This window comes from Lissotriton vulgaris, chromosome 3_1 (assembly GCF_964263255.1).
Source record: "Lissotriton vulgaris chromosome 3_1, aLisVul1.2, whole genome shotgun sequence".
NCBI classification, from domain to species: domain Eukaryota; kingdom Metazoa; phylum Chordata; class Amphibia; order Caudata; family Salamandridae; genus Lissotriton; species Lissotriton vulgaris.
In genome coordinates, this window is record NC_141689.1 from 1,531,354,927 (window position 1) to 1,531,381,061 (window position 26,135).

Below are 26,135 nucleotides of genomic sequence, written 5' to 3' on the forward strand. Positions count from 1 at the left end.
AGGAAATGATCAGCTGTTGACAGTACCAAGAATGTTTAATTTTAAGAACTGCTCGTGCAAGTTGGTTTGCAGAGGATGACGTAATGATGACAGAAAGGTGACTGGAACGGTCAAGGAAAATCAGTATGACTAGGCTGGGCACACTCCAGAGTCAGTGACTGACGAGCACTGACTGAATAGTAAATGTGCTTGTATACAGCTAAACTCATAACAGCCATGTCAGCTCTGATGGTTGGATGGTTAGACTTGGGCTCTCTCCTGGCTTCACTAGCCCACCCGGGGCTGGTGGTACTAAGCAAAGACTGGCCCCCTCTCTTGACTCTCTTTGGTAGCTGGCAATGTGGACCAATCACGGGACAGAGAGTGATTATTTGACAAGATGCAGCTTCCACAGCTGCATGATTACATTTAGCTTGGCTCAGGGTTGCAACTATATCCATGACAACCTCTCTATGACCCCGATCCCTTTGACAGCCTCGGGGCACCTTACACCAGGAGGAGGGGAGTACTGTGGAGCACCACAGCATCCCATGTGTTGCAAGCAGTTACCTCATCTAACTAGTAAGTGACCAGAACGAGGTTGTAGACCACCCAGTCAGTGATAGAGTATTTTTATTTGAAAACCAGATAAAATCACTTTCGGGGTTCAGTTTTATTTTGACTTTAAGTTGATCCCTAGCAGATGTAATCAGCTATAGTTTGTCTGCAAAGGAAAATCAAAAATAAAACTAAATCTTCAAAGTGATTTGAAGTATTCAAAATGATTCTAATGGGTATCAGTCAGAATGAATTAGAATCAAGTACACGTTCACAAAGAAAAACACTTCATTACTTGCCCTAAAATTGCTAATTTTTCAGTTAACCAAAGTAAAAAACCAGGGGTGTGGAAAAGCGCATAATCTGCTTTCACATAATGATGTGAAATTTCATCAAAATTACGTGAAATTACATGTAACTATGTGAAATGCAAATCCATCATTTCACGCCATATTTTAGTGCAAATTTCATTTGCGTATCAATTTTTGGTGCAAGGACGCATTTAAAAAAAGAACTGTGATTAACAGTTGCTCGCGCGCTGTTGCTCCCATGCATTTGCAATAAATCTTTACCACAAATGGGGTGAAAAATTATTTGAAATGGCATAGGTTCCAGAATTTACATGTAGATCCAGCAGTTAAAACGAAAGTGAAAAAGTGTTAAACAAATCTTGAGACAACAAATTTGAGGTAATGTTAAAAAATGTTGGTCGCAACAAGGGGTCGCAAATTGTGCACTGGATATTTGCGACTAGTTTTTCATCTAGCAATAAGACCTATAGGCTAAAAGCCAGTGTTGCAATATGTCTAATCACAAAATGTCTTTTTAGTCACAGGAGGTTACAGAATGACTTACCTAATGAATATTAATTAGGTAAATAATTATTTGTAAGTCCATGTGATTGGCTGCAAACACAGAGAGATAGTGGTGTAGCCACAAACCATTAATGCATACAATTCAGCATCTCCAATAGTAGAGGACCTCCTTTCATGTCCTTCCATATTGGTGATCGGTCTGTAAAATAATTTAGTGAGTCAGAAGTGCTTTTCAGGCTCTCCAAAAAGAGTTTAGGACACAACAAAATGTGCCTTTGCGGCAACAAACCATGTGACTTTGAGAATTGTGGGGTTTGCAACAGCAAAATGGATTTGTACATTAGGCCATAAGTTTCTGCCTAAAATATCTGATGCTAACACAGAGGCAGGAACCAATGAGGGAATGCGAGAGGGGACTGAAGTGATGATGGGTGGTTGACCAATGCTGGTGCAGCGGCAGAAATAGCAAGTAGTATCTTCATGTGTGTGGAGTCTTCCCTCATGAAAAGACCTATCTCTGCTACTCGTAAATCCCTTTGTGAATAACAATCGTAAATTTACATGAAAGTGTAAGTCTACCTTTGTGAATCAGGCCCACAGAGAGGGAATGCAGGATGCAGTGATAAACATAAGCAAGGGAAGGCAACACAAAGGACAACTAGGATGGAGTAGGAGCGTGCCACCAGATGCTTACAAAGGAACATGGGGCATATTACCAAAGGAGGCTATAGGCAATTATTGCTGACTTAGCTGCAGTTTTCGGCCGCTAAGCGGCGATAATTCTATTGCCCTATTAGCAAGCCGTCGCTAACTGATGTTAGCGACAGCTTTTAGGCGATAGCGAGCGGTTTGGGTCCCGCTTTGCATGTCAGCGATGTTTATCGCTAATGACATGCAAAGTGATCGTACCCAACCAGTTAGCGACTGAAAGCAGTCGCTAACGTCGCTATCGCCTATTAGCAAGGCAGGCTTAGCGTTTGAAATATTTGCGCTAAGCGCGAATATCTCCAAATGCTAACACCTGCCGAGACCAGTTCTTAGCCATGTTATCCAATGGGAGGTGGATAACATGGCTAAGAGCATTTCGTTGCTAATACGTGAATATCGCTGTATTCTCAGCGATATTCATGCATTTCGCCGCTATCGCTGGATATTTTAGCACAATGGAGAAAAACGTTGCTAATAGCATGTTTTCTCCGCTAACATATCCAATAATAGGCAGCGATAAAAAAATCGTCACTAAGCCTATTTAGCTATAAATATCGCTACTTGTTGGTAATATGCCCCCGAGTCTTTTGAAGACACAAGTGGAGGAATACTGCTCAACCAATCAGAACACCGTGAGACCGAAATGTTTCTAGACCTTAACAAATGCAAACAATAGGGCAGTGGCGTAGCTAGGCATTAGACCGCGAAGGGCGGCCCATGCGTTTTCCACCCGCGGCAGTCGAATTTAAGAGCGAGGGGTTGCTGGCGATTCCTGCAGCCGCCGCACGCAACAATTGCACGTAAGGGGGAGCGCCAGTGGCCGCCCCCAAAACCTATGTCGCCCCCCCGTGCCCCGCTTTGCTACCCCACTGATTTAGGGGGAAAGACATCGAACCAAACAGAGACAAATGAAATACCATAGGCAACAAAGTCCTCTAGCTTTGAACAAGTGTCTGACCAAAACTCACTCATAGCATGTGTTAAACTTTGGAAAAAATAGATCTGTCCAAGCAGTCTGTAGCCAAGAGGGAACAAGATGAGATTGTGTTTGCGGTTTACTGGGCCTTCTATCCTTTTCTATCAGTTATTTACCAAAAGTGCGGGGGCAGGGTGTAGCGGAGCTGTGTTTTATATCAAAGTGCGGGGGAGGGCGGAAGCTGTGTTTTATTTCGTAATGTGGCGGCCCTGGACACATTTTCATGGCAGATCGCCCAATACTAATAATGTTAAGAATTATTATTTCATTCGGTCGCTGAAGAGTTTCGTGGATTCGGACACGTTTTTTTCGGTCACGTGTATTTTTGGGCTTGGGATCAGAAAGTGTAAAGTGGAACATGTGCTAGGCAGGTTCATTCATTAACCAGTTTTCCATGCGAGGAGGGTGTAATTGGAACAATCCTCTTTGGCGCGGCTTAGTCTGCAGTAATGTCAAATATTCCATTGTTTTTAGGGACGTGTTATTTCTCTTGCTTTCGGAGGCTGATGTTATTTTCCGGTTCCCTTTCTGACATAACCTTTAAATGATTAGATGCTGGCTTTTTCAGAAGATAAGATCAGGACGGAGCGGTGGAACACAAACGCGTTGGTCCACATAAGATTCCGAAAGGAGCTCCCCTGTATTCATGTTTACAGTAACAACTTCCAGACTTCTGCGGTAACACGAGGAAATGCAGCTTCATAACATGAACAATAAACAGCATGGGATTAACTGCAGAGCCACCAGACAATGTTGCACTGGTGAGGTATCATTTAGCAGAATGTGGGCTTTGACTGACAGGTGCAAAAAATGGGGAATATTACCAAGGCAATGAAATTATCGCCGCTTTTGCAGCCGTTTTCGTCTGCAAAGCCCTAACATCAGTTAGCGACAGCTTTTAGGTGATAGCGAGCGGTTTGGGGCCCGCTTTGCATGTCAGCGATATTTATCGCTAATGACATGCAAAGTGGGCGTACCCAACCTGTTAGCGACTTAAAGCAGTCGCTAACATCGCTATCACTTATTTTCAACGCAGGCGTAGCGATGAAAAAATTCACTCTAAGCGCGAATATCGCTGAAAACAAACGCCTGCTCAGACCAGTTCTTAGCCTGTATATCCATAATATTGGATATTCAGGCTAAGTTCCTAATAGCGATAATGCCTGAATATCGCTGGATTTCCAGCGATATTCACGCATTTCGCCGCTTTCATCGGATATTTCATTGCTTTGGAGATAAATGTTGCTAATAGCACGTTATCTCTGCGATAAAATCCGGCGATACGCGTCGATAAAAAAAATTTCGCTAAGCTTATTTAGCAATAAATATCGCTAGTTGTTGATATTATGCCCCTATATTTTGCCCCGTTCTCTTGGTGGAAAGGTTGGTGCAAAAATTGCACTCAAGAGCAATTCCTCCGAGACGGTGTATTTTGTCGTATGTGTCGAATTTGATAAAACCTGACTGTGCCCTTTTGAGGCGAGGGGATTGGACCAAGGCGTAGGAAGTGTGGGGTACATGGGAAATTTACCCCCCAGAGATTTTGAAGTGGGAGACACATAAGAAATGGGTTGGGGGGATGAGAGGACAAAAGATTTTTCCCTTCACCTCTTTTTTTGTTGTTTTGTTTTATATAGCGCAAACTCGATCCAAAGGTATCAGAGCACTTTAACTTAGCACCAGTTGTGGTACGAATTGACACATTCGTTTCTAGGTACATTTCACAGAATGTTGGACATCCCTGCCGAGACTCAAACCTGGTTCCCCAGCTTCGAGGTCGACCGCTCTAGCCGTTAGGCCACATCCTCTCAAATCCTTGATTCACAGGGCCATTAGCACAGGAAAGTGCTGCCTATACAGGCCCTGCACTTGACCTGCTGATATCCCTCCAGGTACCTGTGACCAATCTAGTGATCAAAGAATGAAGGTGATGTCACAGAGGCCACTCCCCACTTTGCCTTATCTTTGTGCTGTAACCCTCCAGCAATTATCTGACCTCGCCGCCACAAACTGTCCTGTCTACAGCTGGCTGCAATCTGCACCTATCAGGACAAAGGGAGAGAGGACCAGAGATGTGTCTTTGTGGATTGCTGGCTGCATTCTGCCCCTTCTCAGCCTTATCCTACCTGCCGCCTTCAAGGAGCACCCTGAAGGCAACGAGAAAGATTTGAAAGAGAGGGAACAGAGCCCCCCCCCCACGCTTGGCTTCAACTACAAAATCACCGCCTAGGGGGTCAGAAAAATGTCTATGGTGGCAGGCTGATTGGACCAGTCAGCCAACACACTAGAAGGCTAGTAGCGATCAGGGGGTACCCTAGAGGGTACCTCTAGGGTACCCTCTGGGGGCATTTATTAATAAATCCATCACTGAAATCAGTGTGGGTTTATTAGTATGAGGTGTTTGATACCAAACACCATGGTTCAGTGAAGCCATTATGTAGCTGGGGAACCTGTTTTGACCAGTGCTCAGTATATATCTTAAGATGGGTTCCCTGGTCACTTGCAATATCTAGTAATAGAACTAGACATCAAAGGGGCATATCTACTCATGCAGATATGTTCTCACATAAAATACAAATAATGCTGTAGAGATGGCTTCTATATGTTAGATGCAGTGACTGCATTACACACGGAGTGTGTCATGTCATGTTTTCACTTATGGTTTGCACCATGTCGCACAGCCTGCAATGGCAGTCTGTGTGGAATTTGTATAAGGGTCCCTTAGGGTGGCTTAAGATATGCTGCAGCCCTTAGAGGCCCTCTTTAACACCCATGCCCTAGGTATCATTTATTAGGGGCTTACAGGAATTCCAACAAGAAGCTCACGGTATTCAATGAGGCCATTACTCTAGTGATAGATACTCTTGCCCCCCTGAAACAGCAACAAATGAATACTCATAAAAAATTGGCAGATTGGTATACGTCTGATTTACGCAAGGAAAAATCTATATGCAAACACTTGGAGAAAACTTGGCGTAAAAGCCCCTCAGAAGCAGAGAAACTTACCAATAAAATAGCTCTCACCTCCTATCATAGAAAATGTAAAAAGGCATGAACGGCCAGGGTCATATTAAAACTCAATCAGGCAGTTAATTCAACAAAATAACTTTTTAAAATTCTTAACACTTTCACCAATCCCATAGCCTGTACCCAGCAGATGCTCCCTTCTCAGGGTCTCTGTGACAGAATAGCTAAACATTTTGATGATAAAATAACCCTAATCTACGATCAATTTCCTCAGGGCCCCCATCTCGGGCATCTTTGTAACTCACACCCCGTACCTTAAGAAGTGAGGTCGAAGGCTCATGTATTTTCCCTATTAGCTCCTTTCCTGGCTCCTCTCATCTGTGACATCCTCAATATGTCTTTGCATGAAGGGGTTCTCTCTCTTGATTGGAAGGCCGCTCAAGTGCTACCAATCAAGAAGAAAACTCATCTACCTACTGAAGAGATTGCCAACTATTGCCCCATCTCGCTTCTGCCACTTTTGAGCAAAATGGTAGAATGGTATGTTAACACTCATTTGATGGGTTATCTTGAATCTCAAGGTATCCTCGACCCTTCCCAGTCTGGGTTTAGCCCCAATCACTCTACGGAGACTACCCTTATTGGTGTTGCAGATCATATAAAAATATAGTTGGACAACAACAAGGCTGTGCTGCTGATTTTATTGGATCTGACAGCAGCCTTCGACACTGCTTCTCATCAGAAATTAGGTTATCAATTGAGAGAGTCTGGAGTGCAGGGACAGGCATTTAACGCCTTAACCGTGGTGGTTTTTCTGCCGCAGTGCGGGTGTTCTAAAGGGTGGACGGGGCTTCGTCGGCCGCTGGCCGATGGCAGCACTGGGGAGGGAGTGCTACCGCCGGCCAACGGCCGATAGGAGCACGTAAGGGGTTAAATGGCTCACTAGCTTCTTAGATCAATGTACCCAGACAATCAATCTTGGCCCCTTTCGCTCCCAAACTTTGAAGCTTACTAAGGGGGTGCCCCAGGACTCTTGTTTGAGCCCGGCCTTGTTTAATGTTTATGTGGCCCCCCGTTGCCAAGATTATTAGAGAGTATGGTTTTCCTCCCTACTCCTATGCTGACAATACCCATCTGCTCTTTTCCTTTGATAAGGATACTGAGCTAGTTGAACATCGTTTCACTAAGGGCATGTTAGCCATATCTTCCTGGATGACTGAGAACTGTCTCCAGTTAAATGCGGCCAAGACCGAAATCCTGCTGTTTGGCCCAGCTCAAACAACCTGGTCCCCTAATTGGTGGCCGGCTGTCTTGGGCCCCGCCCGATCCCAACCTCTGTTGCATAAAAACTTGGGGTCCACTTGGATGTCTCGTTAACCATATTATGACAACCTCAGGGACCTGCTACCACAGCCTGAGGCTTATGCGTAGACTATTCCAGTGGCTGCCTCTATCTGTCCGTAAAACTCTGATCCTGGCACTGGTCATTTGTCGTCTTGACTACTGTAATGCTCGGGTAGTATCAGCAAACAAATCTCTTTTGAGAAGACTACAGATAACTCAGAATGGTGCTGCATGCTTGGCTCTCAAAAAGCCGCCACATACTGCCTCCAGGCTACTGCTGAAACAGCTCCACTGGCTTCCGAGCCACAAAAGAATCAAATTCAAACTTTGCTGCCTCGCCCATAAAGCAATCTATGGTAAAAGTCCCTTCTATTTGGCAGACAAGTTTACAATTTATTGCCCAAGTAGACTGCTTAGATCTGAAGGGAAAGGGCTGCTCGCGGTCCCTCGCTACAGGAAAGCACACACAGGTAGCAGAACTGTTGCGTACCTTGCCCCGAAATATTGGGACTCCTTGCCGGAGGCCCTGCACAAATGCCCAAACCTGCTCCGCTTCAGGAAACTCCTGAAGACTGAACTGTTCGGGGACTGATTTATGCGTGTCCTGTACCTTCTCTGTCATATAGCGTGGAGATACCCCTACAGGGGTGATTCCATCGCTCTAAAAATCCTATACATAAACAGGTGTGCTTAAGTACTTAGCTAATTGCAGAACAATTAGATTTCACCTTGTTTTAGGGAAAGAGCACTGGAAATGAGGTCTGGTTAGCAGGCGAAAGCTCATTGTCAGAGTTGAAAATCAGCATCTAATAGCTGAAAAGGGGGCACAAAGTGGGGCAACAACTGCAACAAAAGCCCACTTTCCTACAGTAGAAAGAGACAATATAATTTGTGTATTTAAAAAAATGAAGTAGCATTCTAAAATTAACATTTGGACGACGTGAATAGTTATCATCATATGACAATAACAACATATTTCAAGACTATCTTTATCTTTCAGTTGTGGTAATGTGGTAAAATCACATTCAGTAACATATATATTTATTTAAAAAAGGGTTCATTAATACCCCTCAAGTTAAAACAACACACTTCTCAAAAGTCTGGCCACTGAAAGCATATAAAGACTTTCAGGCTCAGGCATAGTTTCATACATGATACGAAGGGAACGGATTCCAACAGGTAATCTTGAAAAATTCAGAAATCTTCTCCCATTACTTTAGAAGCAGATACATGGGCCGCGATTACTAAAAAGTCATGCAACGCAGCCAGACAGCTTGCTGCGCCACTTGACGTTAGTGCACCATATCTACTAACAAATGACGCAATCCTGCTCTCTCCATGCCCTGTCGCAATGAGTGCTGCCTGGTACCAAGGCAGGCACCCTTTCACAGTGGTGCAAGGGTGCCCGAGTTACAGACAGGATTGTTTTTGTGCAGGAAAGGACACCTTCCTTCAGAAAAACAATCCTCAGAGGTATTTCCCTATTCCTATATGTGCTGTGGAATATGTATAAATGGGAAATAACAGGGAGAAATAAACACCTCCTTATAGTGAGTGGATGCTTAGGAACACCCACACTCCACCAATGCGACCCGTTCCCAATTCAGAGTAATGCAAGGCAGTAATTACCACTGCCTTGTGTTACTCTAGATTTACTTAGCCGCACAGGGCCATGCAAGGTGGCTTGCGTGGCTTAGTAAATCTGACTTAAGAGCTTATGTAGTCTTGAGTCACCTTACGTGGTGCAAGGGCTATGCTATCCCTTAGAAAATCTGGCCCTGATTTTTTAGAGATTCAAAAAGAGCCCTACAAGTATTTCTTCTGAGTGCTTAATTTGGGCCGGTGGTTTCAGGTGCTCGGCACCAGCACTTTATTGTCAACACCGGGACATCTAACAGTCTACTACATGGTGGTGCTGTCTGTCTAATTAAGAGATAAGCACAACAACAGTATTAATTCAATATACATTCAAAAGGAGTATTGACTGCCACCCCAGTCATTCTTATTGCTTTGGGGGCCTGGAATAGGCTGGATTATCACACTTGTAGTTGTGTGATGGTTAGTGATTGTGTTGGTACTGCCATCTGCAGCAATGTGAGGAGCCATGTTTGGTGCAAGCAGCGGTGGCCTCCTGATGAGAGTCCTGGCACTTATGTTTTTTACAAATTAAGCACTGTTCCTTCTTCACTTTAAGAAGAATTCCTCCCTCCCAGCTTCACACATGCAGATTTTTGGAATCAATAAATCTAGGGAAAGGTGTGTTAGTTTCTTTGACTAGCTTTTCTACATATCATTTCCCTTTGGAAAAACATTGAGCTTGATGACCTAACCTATTTTATTTTTGCAAATGGTCTGATTTGCAAAACGGGAGGGTTTTGACCAGGAAATAGATTTTTCTAATGTACGAAACTCATTTTATCAGTCAGTAAACCTTTACTGACACCAAAAAATGGAATATGAATAGATACAGTTCCCCATTTGGAAGGTGTGTGCTATAGACAACCCTTCCAAATTGTGAATTGGTACCAAATATATATATATATCAATGGATGGGGACAAGGGTACTCGTTGCAAACCTTTGGAAAGGTACAGACGCCCTAAATTAGAGCAGTAAAACTGTGAAAGGGAAGGGGCTACTTTTCTCCTTAGGAAGTGTCAAAAAAGTTTCTGTGGAAGTGGGCTGAGTCCAACTTTCAGAGAAACTTTGTAAAAGATATAAAGCAGCCCTGTTTCCTTCAAGAAAACTGGGCTGCTGTTTAAAAAATATTCACAGATATTGTGGTCTACTCACACTTACAGGCCGCCATCCTTGTGATTGTTACCAATCAGATTGAGTCTCAATTCGCAAACTACATATTAAGTAGGGGTGTGTTATGGCGACTCTGTCCAATCTGTAATTTTGCTAACCGATATATTAGCACAAAGGTCAGTTTGCAGTATTCCACACTGGTTGCAATAGGCATTGTCGCACATTGCGACCTGTTTTTGCGACCATTGCAATGATACATCACCTCAGTTGTTCTCTGGACCTGAATTAAATATAGGGGCATCCCTTTCCCTAGCCTGCCCAGGCTCTTGCTCCACTCTGAAACAGGAGTACTTTAACATTTGTTCTAGGGTAGTGTAATTGCAGCAAAATGTCAATGAATACCCAGAAACTTTCAAGTTTGTGGGTGTTCAGTGTGTTTTGCAGTCGCCATACCTCTTCTCCTCCTAACTCTAATCTTACAAGAAAGAAAAATCCTCAATTTTTAGTAATTTCCTGCCATCGAAAGCATGTTTTGCAGTTCGAAAATCTAACACATTTCTCTATGAATCATGGTTTTGAAGCACAATGAACTTTTTTACACACTAATATTTTTTCTACAACATATAACAGATTCATCGTATGCAAGAGGAAGTAAAATATACGAAGTCGGAATAAATAACTGCGCCACTTTTGCTTGCAATATAAGCAGACTACTATGCGATTATTTTAAATGTTTGTTTTTGTCTTTAGAAAAATGGAAGCTGTGTTGTTACTTAATGTATTGTTCAAGCATCGCTGTACTTGAGCGTAGTAGCTAATGTTCCTTTTGTTTTATTTTTCTTTCCTGTGTTGACTCCAGGTCTACCCATGCGCCAACGACAAGGAGTGTGAAGTAGGAAGATACTGCTACAACCCGCATCAGGGACCTTCTTCCTGCATGCTCTGCAGGAGGAAAAAGAAGCGTTGCCATAGAGACGGCATGTGCTGCCCTGGGAACCGCTGCAACAATGGTAATGGAGTTGATCTACTTCCTGTATTTTTCTATGTCATTCCAAATGAGCAGTAACTGTCTTCATTATTTAAATTGAGAACATGCATTCTTTCCCCCTGGATTACTGAAGTTCTCTTTGCAGTGAGAGAAACCCATTGAATGACCTAGAGCCCCAAAGCTGCTGGATTGTGCTGTGTGATTAGGGAATGCATTTTCCTCTTTTTTGGACAGTTCCACATCAGGATGGATCCTGTATAATTTGGATTTCTTCAAAGGTCGAAATCAGTAATCTCCCACATAAGCAAAAGGAGGAGCAAAGCAAATTAAGATTAGGTCACTGATCCTCTGGAATTTTTAGAAAACAATACTGAAGGTTTCAACAATTAGGAAACATTTACTACAGCATTTGCAAACACTTATGGTTTAAGATTTCCAAGACCCTTAGGAGTCAACCATTTTAAATGCAGACAGATTGCTGTGCTATGGGTACAGGTTCTTAGACACAGAGCGCTCAGTCACGCCCATGGGCATAGTTGCGCTATATAAATCCCCATTCAATTCAATTCACACTAACATTTCTTGCAAGAGGCCCTTAAATCCAACCTTCAGAGACAGCAATGCACTGGTAATGGTGGCGGATGAAAACTCTTTCATGTGTGTAAGTTACGAACCTGCATAAGGCATGAAACCCCTGCAAAACGCACCTCCTTGTAATTGGTTTTGTTAATTGTAGAACAAAAAATGACGGCCCAGACTATATGTGAGTTGGTGAGAGGCTAAAGGTGAGACAAAGGGCCAACCCTGTCATGTCTTTCATGGTCAAAGAGTGCGTGAAGCTACTTCCACTGCCCATGGTGAATCGATGTTCATGCATGCATCCTTGCTGTCGGATGACTTCTCCACCATATATCTACACTAGGGATGTTAGAGCATGGTTGCACTTTGCAGAGAATCAGATGTTCTAATGGCATGAAGCACAGACATGATTGGCATTGGAAGTCTAGGGTTTGAGTATGTAGAGCACCAATCAATCAAGGATTGATAGAGAGCACTACTCACCCATAAGGGTCTCAAGGAGCACCCCCACTTAGTCCTCGCTCGAGGGAAACACAACTATCTTCAGTTGAGCAAAGTCTTGGTGATCCACCTTTCCCTGTCGATATCAACTACAAGTAAGTGCATCAAAGGGAACAATTGACGAATGCCGCGGTTTCAGATCATCACAATCCCTTCTATCTGGTTGGAATTGGGCATTGGCACTCCCTTAATATATTTTCTCCAGTTTGCTTCCCTTCTAGTTTTCTGAAGTGGACAAGGAGCAATGTGGTGCTAGATAAAACACAGTATAAATTGATAAACAAATAAAAAATATAAAACTATGTCTTCTTGTTTAAGCTCCTTTTAGCATGGCCTGATCCATACCTCTAAAGATGACCGGTAATGAGAGGTTTCTTTCACAACCAACTCTGAAAGCAGTGGTGAGGGTTGGACTGAGAGAGAAAATATATTCAATCACCAAAATAAAATTAGCCCCATTAGTGAAATATATAGCTATAAAAGGGGCCACATTTGCAAGTTGAGGCAGATATGCACATGTGAACAGATGCAGCATATGAACACAGGAAAACCTGGGTTTGTGCATAAACTTTCAGGAGATGCAAACACTGTGAGCCAGATTTGCCACTTACTCACGCAGGGCAGTGCAGCAGCCGCAAATGCTGCACTGCATTGCTTGAAAAGGAGAGAGGAGGAGAGCGCTATATTTACAGAATTGTGGCACTCTCCTCCCCTTTCTCTGGTGCAGAAATCCACTGCCGTGCGCCACAAGGACACATTTGTGCCATAGTGCAAGGGTGTCTCCGTGAGTCTAGCATCGATTTTGTACTGGAAGGATACGCTTTCAGTACAAAATACTATGCATAGCCTGACTTTAATCCTTTTCCGTCTTTCTATGTGTGCTGTAATGTGCAGCACACATACTAAGTCGGAAGGAAGGAGAAATTAAAAGCATTTCTCCTTCGTTGCACCTACTTCAAAAGGGCACAGTTTTCTAACCCTAAAACCCTGTCTTCTTTATTTAGTAAATAGGGTTTAGCATCATAAACTTTGGGTGGTTGCATGGGAACTCCCAAGCTCCAGCCATGGTATGCCCCCATGGTGCTAAGTAATGCAAAGCAGTACTATGCACAGCTTTACATTGCTTTCACGTTATTTCCAGCGCCAAACAAGTTTAGCGCTGGAAAGTAAATCGGAAAAAAGATTTTAGGCCGATTTGCATCACTTGTGTGATGCAAACACGGCATACAATCTTAGTAAATCTCCCCCCAAGTGTGTTACTTTGCAATGTAATTGAATGCAGTAGGATCTTACTGTTCTAAATTGGAAATAAAAAATATATCTGAATCTATCTATCTATCTATCTATCTATCTATCTATCTATCTATCTATCTATCTATCTATCTATCTATCGATATATATATATATATATATATATATATATATATATATATATATATATATATATATATCTAGATATATCTATCTAGATATATATATATCTATATATATATCTACATGTATATATATATATTGCGAAATCGTCCTCCAAAAAAGAACGAGGCAGGACCCAGAGGGGAACAGGTGAGACAGGCTTTATTGTTCAGAGCAACAGCAAGGGTGGCGGCAAATGCATTTCGGCGGGGTGTGCCTTCTTCAGTGCCCTGCACCCGATGCAATCCTGTTGTGTTGAGATTTCCTGCTGCCTAGAAGTAAATGGCGTAGGTCCGCCCCTCCCTAAAACAATGCAGCACACCTGTGGGAGTTCGTGGTGGAATCCTGAACTACCACTCCCAGGATGCCACATGTTGAAAGTGTCCCACGCCGGTGGAATAGGGAAAGTGTGGAGTTGGAATCCCTCTGCCGCCCCTATGGCAGGATCCATGATGGCGATGGCGATCTCCCAAACAAGCAAGGCCGCCCTCGAGTCCCCTCACTTCGCCACCACCTCCGTTTCAGCGTGTCCATATGAGCAGTGGCTAGATTTGCGCAGTGCAAAAATGCCCGAAAAGAGGTGACATACCTCTACTGTTCAGGGACCCCCGAGACAGAGGCGGGTTCCGGACAATCCAATCCATGGAAATGTACACTGCCGTGAAGCAACGCCAGGTTATGTCCAGACCCAGAATGTGGCGAGGGTTTCTGCAATGTGCAACTGGCAAGCACATGAAGTTAATTGCGAAATCGTCCTCCAAAAAAGAACGAGGCAGGACCCAGAGGGGAACAGGTGAGACAGGCTTTATTGTTCAGAGCAACAGCAAGGGTGGCGGCAAATGCATTTCGGCGGGGTGTGCCTTCTTCAGTGCCCTGCACCCGATGCAATCCTGTTGTGTTGAGATTTCCTGCTGCCTAGAAGTAAATGGCGTAGGTCTGCCCCTCCCTAAAACAATGCAGCACACCTGTGGGAGTTCGTGGTTGAATCCTGAACTACCACTCCCAGGATGCCACATGTTGAAAGCGTCCCAGGCCGGTGGAATAGGGAGAGTGTGGAGTTGGAATCCCGCTGCGCAACCTAATCCACTCCAATTTCCTGACGGCAAAGAGAGGGACACAAACCGCAGATAAGGCGTAATTATTCCTTTATTCTCTCACTATATGATGCGTTTCGGACTGCTATAGTCCTTGCTCACATACGAAAAAAGGCGTAAGCCGAAACGCGTCTGGTTGTTGTGAGTCCTTTGGACTCGCCCCTGTGAGTGCTCTTCTTTTGCGTTCAGAGAAATGGGAGGTTGGGAGCGTGCATTTATATATATATATATATATATATATATATATATATATATATATATATATATATATATATATATATATATATATATATATATATATATATATATATATATATATAGAGAGAGAGAGAGAGAGAGAGAGAGAGAGAGAGAGAGAGAGAGAGAGAGAGAGCGAGAGAGAGCATGTTTCCACATCATTCAGATTTGTGTGTCTCGACATTTTGGCTGCAAGCGCAAACCAAAAAACGCTCTGAACTGTACTCCGGTTTCTTTTGGGATGGGCTCGTCAGTATTAAACAGGTGGTTCCGACGGCAGCCCACAGCTTTTCCATTACAAACCTGAGCCAGAGGCTTGTGGTTGTGAACATTACAAAAGAAGCCTGACTCATCGTGTTCCAATCTCACTTCATTTAGGAAATAACTTTAGTACGGTTGTTAGGGGATTTCAAGCCAGAAGTTTGGCTGTGGTCTGGCTCAATGGATGATTCAAAGAGCCAGATTGATCAAGGTTTTGCATCGCCCTTGCTCTACGCTCAGGGGAGCAAGGGCAAAGCAAAACCTAATTGAGATTTATCAAGCAAGACACGCAAGGCCATCTTGTGTGGCACGCAATGTGATTAACAAGGCAGCACAAATCCTTACCTTGTGTTACTCTGCTGCAAGGAAGCATTCCATAGGTGGCGCATGGGGGTTCCCACGCATCCACCTATGAGTTTTGGCACATTCCCAGATTTACCTCAGTTTTAGACCTGGGAATGTGCCAAAATGCTACTCCTCCCCAGATGAGGTGTAACAAGGAGACTATTTTTATTTCACCTTGTTTTTTTCCTCTTTCTACACGTGCTGCATTCTGCAGCATACATAGAAAGAGGAAAATGCCCATATGGATTGTTTTTGTGCAGGAAGGTCTTCCTTCCTGCACAAAAACAATATTGTCTACAATACAGGCACCCATGCACCATGAGCACCAGTTTATGAAGAATAATTTTACCATCTTGAAAATACCTTAAACATTTCATTTTAGCTGGTTTGCAGTAAGGCAGACAGGAACTGCTGCGAAAGTGGGTAGTGTTACCCTTGTGAACTTTTACCCCGTTGGTTAGGGAAGAGCCAGAGATCACCCCACCCACCAGTTGATGCCAGGCATAAATGGGGCACTTGCAGACACCCTCTTCAGAGCACCTTCTGGACCTGTGGAAGAACACAATAAGGCTGGACCTGCTGTCTGTGGCTTAGAGGCAGGGCTGCTCCCTCTTGTACCCAGGAGAAAGAGGTCGATTCCAAGGTTCAATGGCTGACCTACTGACTGGCTACAGGAAGACAACAAGCTGGAAGAGGCCTTTTTTTCTGGAAGCACCTATCTGACCATTGGCAACTGGACCTGGACTCAACCCTGCTGTTAGCATTTGCCTCACACCCTGTGCCTCTTTAATTGTCTCCCTTGAGGTCTTGGATTGATTTAAAAGTGTTTTCCATTTTTTGATTGGGGCTTAAAAACCTAAGCCAGTAGTCAAAAACATTGAATTCTTGGTCGAACCTGGTTGGTGTATCCGACCCATGCTCAACCTCTGTCAGCCTGAAATTATAGTTAGGTCCCAGTGTGCTAAGCATTACTATAGACTATCATTGGCACTTTTTGGCTCTATTTCTGCTTAAAAGTTTTTAAAAGAACATCAGAACCACAAATGAGTGTCTGGCTCACTAAATTAATTCTGAACATTATTCCAATTCGGGTTAAGTATTTTAAGCTGAAGATTTGAACATATTTATGGAAAGAGCTTAATATTTGATGAGACATATGTTTAGAAAGAAGCCGTAGTCATGCAGGTAGGAAGTGTTTCGTCTTTTTAAAATATATGTTGCTTTTGACTAATTTATAATGACCAACTACACTAATTAGTTGCTTGTGGATAAAGCAATTACCTGGGAGGAGCCAAGTGCACCGTGAAGACAGTTCACTGTTGAAACACTGCAGATGGGATACAAGAAGTCGGAGGGAGGCCGTGGTGACAGGGGCACATACGCTTCCATTTACTGTCCTGTGACAGTACACGCGGCGCAGGTGGAGGGAGGGGCATGAGGTGAGGAGGCTTCTAACAGTTTCCATAAGTGCACTTAAGGGCAGATGAAAGAAGCAGCAGTGGCTGGCTGCACAGCCATACGCTCTGCCCCACTACACTCTGGAGCCCCTAATTGGAGAGACATTAGAAGACTTTGGTGACCTTGTTGAGGTCAAAGGCAGTGACCATGTTATCAGAGGCAAAGGGTGGAGGGATGGTCATCATCACCATGTTATTGTTATATTGAGAGTTGTTATATAGCGCTCCCACAAGCATCAGAGTGCTTTACAATTACGATTCAACATAGCAGAATTGAACAATAATAATGGCAATACACATGAGCAGCGATCACAAGCAGGGCACCACCCCAGCTTCTCCCCCCCCCCAACACACACAAGCATTACGTAAGAATTTCACGCGGGTAGAGGTACCCTCCAGCTGTTTTTTTTTTTGGGTGGGGGGATTAGCATCCTCCAGCTCTGGTTCTATGAGGGGGGGAAGGGCACAGTTTATTTATGCTCCATGCCCCATGCCAAAGCGTGCTTAGGGTAATGCAACCATATTTACGTAGTCATTGGAACGAACCGTACAGCGAAACAAGTAAGAATGAAACCTCAGCTTTATTGTCAAATCCCCATTTCTGGCAGGACAGGCACTGGTAACTACAAGGAAAAAATTCAATATATTTCAGCAACGTTCTGTGAAATGCTGCTTCTGCCGCATAACCCCATATCACTTCTTTAATAAAAAAAAAAAGTGTTTACTTTTCCTATCGCAGCGGGCTTACTTCTAGTTACTCCCATGCATTTCCCGGTATAGTATAAGGGAGGGGGTTGAGGGGGCGCTGCAATTCCATTGGGCATCGCTGCGTCACTAAGGAAACCACAGCAGGGGGGGGGGGGGGGGGGGAGTGAGACCAGCCCAAAACAAGGAACGAAATTCTCTATCTTCACCTGGCCTGGGATTACCATTGAGACACGTGTGAATGTTCTTTTTAAAATTACTGCAGTCCATAGTGAGTATTTATGCTCCAGAAGACACTAGATTGCTTTATTTATTTATTTATAAGTTTTGTATAGCGCGAACATGACCCAAGTGGGTATCAGAGTGCTTTACATAAGGTTGAAGAAGATATTTGAACACAGCTCAAAGAGGCAAGGGATATGCCTTTTAATCAAGATACTGACCTTTAGTGGGACTCGATATAGAGTCATTGTGCACTACCAATCCTCAGCTGGAGGGGCTTGAGGGGTATTAATTCTGGTCTTAATACTAGTCCTTTGCCCACCATAATTACTATTTGAGTTACTAGAAATCACACTTAAGAACTACTTCTATTGAGACACCTACTGGCAAAAGGAGGGAGTGGGAGCTTGTTATGCCCCAAAGCTTTGCCATACTATGTCTACAATGTAGAAAAAACTGATTGTCATCGATTAATCCCTTCACGAACCAGGTTGTATTTTGGAAATGCTATATCAATGATTTTCTCACGATTTGGTGTTGGGATTCTGATTCTTTGAGTCTGTTACTTGGCTTAATACTACCCAGAAACATTTGAAGTTCACTTCTGATGCACAAAAAGATGCATTACCTGTTCTAGACCTCTCAAAGTAGTTGACAAGAAGATTAGCACAAGTCTATTTAGAAAGCAGACGGAAAGGAATACCTTATTCCAGTACTCTAGCAACCACCCCTGGGGAGTGTGTGAATGTTTACCCTACGGTCAGTTCCTCCGTATTTGGAAGTGCAAGTGGAAGGGACTATTTTCGCGAAGCACCCATTTTAGCTTAAAAACTACAAGAAAGTCTCTAAAATATGCTTATTATTGCCCGGGAGAGGTTCTAATTGCCACCCAGTTACGTACTACTAACACCCAGATACCTTTTGTATCTACCTTCAGCCCTTCTAGTAACCAAGTGAGCAGAATAATTGAGAGAAATTGGGGAATAACTGCATAATTACCTTATTTTTGAAGAGTTTCCCCTTTTCTCTTACAACAGGCAGTAATCTAGGTGACATACTCAATCAATCAATCAATCATTGACACTTGTAAAGCGCGCTACATACCCGTAGGGTCTCAAGGCGCTGGGGGGGGGGGGGGGTGCCGCTACTGCTCGAACAGCCAGGTCTTCAGCTTCTTCCTGAAGGAGAGGTGGTCTTGGGTCAGGCGCAGGTCGGTCGGGAGGGAGTTCCAGGTCTTGGCGGCCAGGTAGGAGAAGGACCTTCCTCCTGTAGTCGCTCTTCGGATGCGGGGGACGGCGGCGAGGGCGTGGTTGGCTGATCGGAGGTGGCGTTTGGGAGCGTAGAAGTTGACTCGGCTGTTGAGGTAGCTCGGGCCTTGGTCGTGTAGGGCTTTGTGTGCGTGGGTGAGGAGGCGGAAGGTGATTCTTTTGTTGACGGGGAGCCAGTGAAGGTCTCTCAGATGTTCGGAGATGTGGCTGGTTCGTGGGATGTCGAGGATGAGTCTGGCTGAGGCGTTCTGGATCCGCTGGAGTCTCTTCTGGAGCTTGGCGGTGGTACCGGCGTAGAGTGCGTTGCCGTAGTCCAGTCGGCTGGTGACGAGGGCCTGGGTGACGGTCTTCCTGGTCTCGGTGGGGATCCACCAGAAGATCTTCCTTAGCATGCGTAGGATGTTGAAGCACGCCGAGGAGACGTTGTTGACCTGCCTGGTCATGGAGAGGGAGGAGTCCAGGATGACGCCCAGGTTTCGTGCATGGTCTGTCGGTTTGGGTGCGGTGCCCAGGGCGGGAGGCCACCAGGAGTCGTCCCAGGCGGAGGGTGAGGAGCCCAGGATGAGGACCTCCGTCTTGTCCGAGTTCAGTTTCAGGCGGCTGGTCGTCATCCACTCGGCTACCTCTTTCATCCCTTCGTGCAGGTTGGCTCTGGCGGCGGCGGGGTCGTTGGTCAGGGAGAGGATCAGCTGGGTGTCGTCGGCGTAGGAGATTATGCTGAGGTTGTGTTTGCGTACGATGGCCGCGAGGGGGCTCATGTAGACGTTGAAGAGGGTGGGGCTCAGAGATGATCCTTGGGGGACGCCGCAGATGACTTCGGAGGCCTCTGACTTGTACGGTGGTAGGCGGACTCTCTGTGTTCTTCCGTCGAGGAAGGAGACGATCCATTCCAGCGCCTTGTCCTGGATGCCGATGTTGCTGAGGCGCCGTACTAGGGTGCGGTGGCAGACCGTGTCGAATGCCGCGGAGAGGTCTAGGAGGATGAGGGCCGCTGTTTCTCCATTGTCCATCAGGGCTCGGATGTCATCGGTGGCGGCGATGAGGGCGGTTTCTGTGCTGTGGTTGGCTCGGAAGCCGGACTGTGAGGGGTCGAGGGATCCGTTCGTCTCGAGGAAGGCGGCCATCTGCTTGTTGACGGTCTTCTCGATGACTTTGGCTGGAAACGGGAGGAGCGAAATGGGGCGGTAATTCTTGAGTTCGGTGGGGTCCGCTGTGGGTTTTTTGAGAAGAGCGCTGAGTTCGGCGTGCTTCCAGCTCTCGGGGAAGGTGGCGGTGTCGAAGGATGTGTTGATGATGTCTCGCAGGTGGGGTGCGATGACAGCGTCGGCCTTGTTGAAGACGTGGTGAGGGCAGGGGTCGGTCGGTGATCCGGAGTGGATGGAGTTCATCGTGCGGATGGTGTCTTCGGTGCTGATCGGGGTCCAGGCGTGGAGGGTGGTGGTGGGGGGTGGTTGTTCGGTCATGGTGTGCGTTGGTTGGTTGTTGAAGCTGTTGTGTATGTCCGCGATCTTGTTGTGGAAGTATGAAGCGAGGGAGTTGCAGAGGTCTTGCGATGGGGTGATGTCGTTGTTTCCTGCGCTGGGGTTGGAGAGCTCTTTCACGATGTTGAAGAGTTCCTTGCAGTTGTGTGCGTTGTTGTCCAACCGGTCCTTGAAAGCTGTTTTCTTGGCGGCGCGGATCAGCTGGTGGTGCTTCCGGGTGGCAAGTTTGAAGGAGGTCCTGTTGTCCGGTGTCGGTTCCCTTTTCCAGACTTTCTCGAGGGCTCGGCAGTTCTTCTTGGAGCTCTTGAGTTCGTCGGTGAACCATGGGGCCTTCTTGCTGCCGGGTCTGCTGGGCGGGGTCCTCAGTGGGGCGAGTTCGTCCGCGCAGTTGTTGATCCACTTCGTGAGGTTGTCTGCGGCCTGGCTGGGGTTTGCTGAGCTGGCAGGAGGGTGCTGGCTCAGGGAGGTGGCGAGCTGGTCTGCTGTGATCTTGTTCCAGCTTCTGCGGGCGGTCTGTTTCTGGTGGTGGTGGGTCGTCGTTCTCTTGAAGGTGAAGTGGACGCAGCTGTGGTCCGTCCATTGAAGCTCTGTGGTGTGGCTGAAGTCGATGTCTGTGCTGGAAGAGAAGACTGCGTCGAGTGTGTGTCCGGCGAGGTGGGTGGGGGTGGACACCAGTTGCTTGAGTCCCAGGTTGGCGAGGTTGTCGAGCAGGGTGCTGGTGTTGTGGTCGTTGTTGTTCTCCAGGTGAAAGTTGAGGTCTCCCAGGAGGATGTAGTCAGCAGAGGGGAGGGCGTGCGGGCTGACGAAGTCGGCGATGTCCTCGCTGAATTGCGTGCGTGGTCCAGGGGGTCGGTAGATCAGGGTGCCTCTGAGGGTGGTCTTTGGGTTGGTGTGGATCTGGAAGTGCAGGTGTTCAGCGCTGGTCAGGGTGTTGTCGGTGCTTGTCGTGAGACGGATGGTGCTCCTGTGGATGATGGCGATGCCTCCTCCCATCTGGTTGGCGTTTCGGTCCCTCCGGACGATCTTGTAGCCCTCTGGGATAGCGATGGCGATGTCGGGAGCTGAAGAGGCGTTCATCCAGGTCTCCGTGAGGAAGGCAACGTCAGGGGCTGTGGCGTCTAGGAGGTTCCAGAGTTCGATGGCGTGTCTGTGGACGGAGCGGGTGTTGAGCAGGATGCACTTGAGGTGGGTGCTGCTGGTGTTCGACTTGGCGGGCGCTGGTGCGAGGCTGGTCCGGGTGCAGGAGAACTTGCAGGTGTGGCAGCTGAAAGGTCCGTGTGTGCCTGTAACTTGGACCCCAAAAGCTAATTTTAATCAGTCCACTACTACATCTTGCGGTCAGTCACTTTAAGTGTCAGAACTGCATTTTGTCCCCAGGCCATTGGGGTTTAGAAACGCGTCGACCTCGTAGAAGGACTGTGTTAGGACATTATAGGATTCATTCTAACTGATTTCTCTTTTTTGATTACTCAAGTTCTATGAAAAAGTTGGGTTCATTATTTTGGTTTTTCGAAGCGTTTTACCTTTGACAAAGGTCCATACCTCAGTGGTATATGTTGTATGTGATGTGAATGTGTGCTGAATGTATGGAGTGAGTAAGGTATGTTGTAGATGTCGTGTCAATCTGTAAAGAGATCGTCTGTAATGATAAAAACTGTATTTGTTTGTATATATTTTGTATATATTTTGCATATGCACTAGAAATGTCTCTGAGAAAAAATGAAAAAAACCTTGAAAATTAAAAGAACTGACTAAAATAAACTAGTGACGTTAGTTCCAACAGACTGCTATGTTTTGTTCATTACGGTTTTTGTTTAAAAGGTATTTAGTTGAGACCTAAAAATGAGCATCTGTACATCAGTTGAACCTAACTTATCCTATCACATGTGAGAAATATTTTGCATATAAGTGAACTGACACAGCATAAACATGTTAGAAGTTAGTGAAGTACTTGAAGTCAAATCTTCAGTCAAAAGAGACATGAGGAGAGTTCTTACATGAGCAACATAAATCTTGCCCTGAAGTTCTTCTTTCTCAATGTATAAAAAAAATAGTTACTAAAATATTTTGAGAAAATACCGTAGCCAGAAGGACCTTATTTCATCATTTATAAATTGAGAGAAGAGGCTGGGGCCTTATCATTAACATTTGCATTTGCTCAGGACAGGGCTGAGCCCCAGTTTTTATGCACTTACACTGTGTTAAGTGCATTTGTATGATTTCATATTTCTCCTGCATAAGTTGGAAACAGTGAGAAGGGTTTGCCTCTTTCTGTTTCCAAAATATGTGGTCTCCAAATCATGCTCTAACTCTGAGAGATATTGGGACGAATAATGTTTTTTTGACTTCAGTGCATAAAAACATGACCATAATTGCATTGTTGTAAGGTTCTAATGGCTCATGTACAAAATTTTGGAATTTGTGATTACTAATTTAAAAAGCTTATAAATATTAGACAGCGATTCCTAAAGGGTCCCAAATTGACCTGCCTCATTAATGTTAATGGGCTGGGTCATAGTTTGCAACCCATTAGGAATGATAGCCATCACAGGGATGGTGGCCTACTGGGGTCACAAGACCACCATGTCTGTGATTGCTTTAAAATAAATCAACCATTTGTTTTTTAAATGCAGCCCATTTTGAATACAGAAACACTGGATGTATTTAAAAAAGAAAGAAATTAAACTAAGACGTTTCATTTTTTAAGAGTAGGCAGTGGTCTGTGGGAGCACTGCCTTCTCTTAAAAATATTTTTTTCATTCTAAAAGGGGTGGGGAACCCATTGGTACCCCCTTCCTGTTTGCGAAAGGGTTACCACCTCCTTCAAGGAGTCAGTAAAGCATTCATGTTGTGCGACCAAAATTTGGTCACAAACTTTGATATAGCCCATCCAGATCTCCAAACACACCTCTTTTTCAAATATCGAATTGCAAATACATATTGTGATTCGGTATCGTGTTACCTAATCACAATTTGTGCTTTGAACATATGTTTCTGATAACAAAAATGCTTTGTACATATGGCTCTAAATAACGTGCTCTCTGATGCCATGGTGGGGAAGAATATTAACCAATTTATCTTATATTCTAATATTAAATAATAATATTGATGCTCAAGGAAAAGGTCATTAAAGCACCCTAGTATAGAATGAAAAGTACAGTGGCTAAGGTGGAGAATGTGAAAATGTAAACACACAAAGTTATAGTATTTAACACACTAAACACAGCCTCTTTTTGTAAAAAAAAAAGAATACTTCCTAGACTTGTTATGACAATGAATGTATACATATGATTCACCAAAGCTGAAATCAGCAACCTATGCCTTAATCAGGAACATTAATAATACTGTTGAACTGATGTATCCTGTCACTTGTGTTAGCCAGTTAGACTGGAGTCAATCCTTCATGTTTTTGCCAACAGTACTATTTAATAGCAAAGCACACAATGTGCTTTTGTGGGTCATTTATGCAATACTGTTTTAAATTGATTTGTTGTTGTTAGTGTAACAGAATGCCAATTACCAGTAGTCCCAGAGGGTGTTGCAGAAATAGTCTTATTTTGTCCCAAAATGCAGCAACAAACAGACAAGGAGATTCATGTGTATCCATTACGCACTTAAGAGGTTTCTTTAATTGTTTAATGTTCTTCAGGGTTTGGCAAGAGTGCTTTGGATGCCTGCATTTGAATATGATTGCATATAAAGTCCCTCATGAGCAGTTTTGTACATAGTACTGCATTCCTGTAAACTGAGGAGAACGGGCACTTTCTTGAGAAAGTGTCATGCTGTACAGAGTCCTGTGAGGCAGTGTGTTATAACTTTATTTGCTTATTGCTTATTGTTTTCCCAAGCGAAGGAGATGTGTTATAACTTAATTTCTTATAACGCATCTTGTCCCTGGTTACCCATCCCCTGCTGCTCAGCAGGTATGAATGTGATGTGTATTTGGAATGTTAGAATGCTTGATGAGGTAGTGGAATGCTGGAGTGCCTGATGGAGTTGAAAGAGAGACAGTTGGAGTGTGTGGGCTGAGCAGCAAGGATGCTGCTCCTGGTAGGGCTCAAATAGATATCTTCTACTTACCATCTAAACCTAACCTCTAACTAAGCCTAAATAAATCTCTTACTTATTACCTGCCTCATGGCTACCTCTGGACTTCTTTGGGGTTAAATCAATGGCAACGATTTGGAGAAAATAAAACCTGCATGTTCTTAAGATTAAGGGCCAGATGTAGGTAGCCCTTTACCGGTCGGAAACGGCTGAAAATATCGATTTTCGGCCGTTTCCGACCGGTAAAGGGCTATGGAGATGTAGGGGCTAAAAAAAAGTACTTCCAGGCCCATAGGATTCAATAGCAAATACCGATTTGGTATTTACCGAATCGGTAAATACCGAATCTTACTGATTCTGTAAAAAATACAGAATTTTTACTTACATCTCATTTACAGATTCATAAATACCGAATCGGTAAAATTCTGTATTTATGAATCGGTAAATGAGATTTACCTACATCTGGCCCTAAGTGTTTCTGAAGTTACTGAGAGACCTAAGATGAAGATATTTGAAATTTGAAGGAAGATGTGCTGAAACTTCTAAAGAAACTTGAGGTAAACAAGCTTGAAGCTAGAAGAACGCCCTTTGCTAGTCGCACCAGTGTCCTGTACCACCTGGACAGCCTGCCTAAGGCGTTTGAGTTTGCTCGACATCTGAATCCGCTGCGAGGCTGCCATGCGCAACTCGTGGATTTAGCGTTGACTCAGCAAGCCTTCGGCGCGAACTGTGTTGCAATGTTGAGATTGGCACGAGTTCCCTGCTTCAGCTACTAATTCCCTGCTTCAGCTACTTAATTCCCTGCTTCAGCTACTCGTACCACGAGTCAGAAAAGCTTGACTTGGTGGCAGGTCCTTTTCTGCTAGCACTGCGAAACTCTGGAACGCCCTACCTTCCTCCATCCAATCTGCCACGACAGAATCTGGATTCAAGAAGCAACTAAAGACCTGGCTCTTTACGCAGAAAATCTAAGCCTCCCTTCTACCATTCGCTCTGCTTAACTGCTCACTTAGCGCCGGGACACCTCCTCGTGAGGTAGCTGTTCGCGCTTTACAAATATCAGTATTATTCTGCGCAAGTGCAGGAGCGTAAACTCAGCTTGTGGAAGACAGGGATGTTACGTGGTGATGTCATGAAAGGGGAAGACTAGAACGTGAACTGCTGTGCTTTGTTGAGTCCAAGATGTGCTCCTAGATCTGTGGGCTTATACCCACACACTTTTTGAATATCCACACAGAGCCTTAATCTATTAGGAATTGGCGTCTCATGTTGAATACTGAAAACTGAAGATCATCACGTCGGGTGGTTCATCTGTGAAAACCGAACCTCTGTTACTTTGATTTTGAGTTGCACTGCATGGATTGGGCTGTCTACTGTGTTTTATGACACACATGGAAATTTATTCAAGGATCTTGTATGCTGTGAAGTGTTTAGGTGAGAG

General features: G+C 44.7%; 1 protein-coding gene across 1 annotated transcript in view; it reads left to right on the forward strand.

Annotated features, from left to right (window-relative positions):
- DKK2 (dickkopf Wnt signaling pathway inhibitor 2) overlaps nucleotides 1–26,135 on the forward strand; it is a 275,731-nt gene that overhangs the window by 218,773 nt on the left and 30,823 nt on the right. Inside the window, exon 2 of the mRNA XM_086962023.1 lies at nucleotides 10,956–11,106. Coding sequence (XP_086818149.1) covers nucleotides 10,956–11,106 — 151 coding nt within the window. The remainder of the gene's footprint in view (nucleotides 1–10,955; nucleotides 11,107–26,135) is intronic.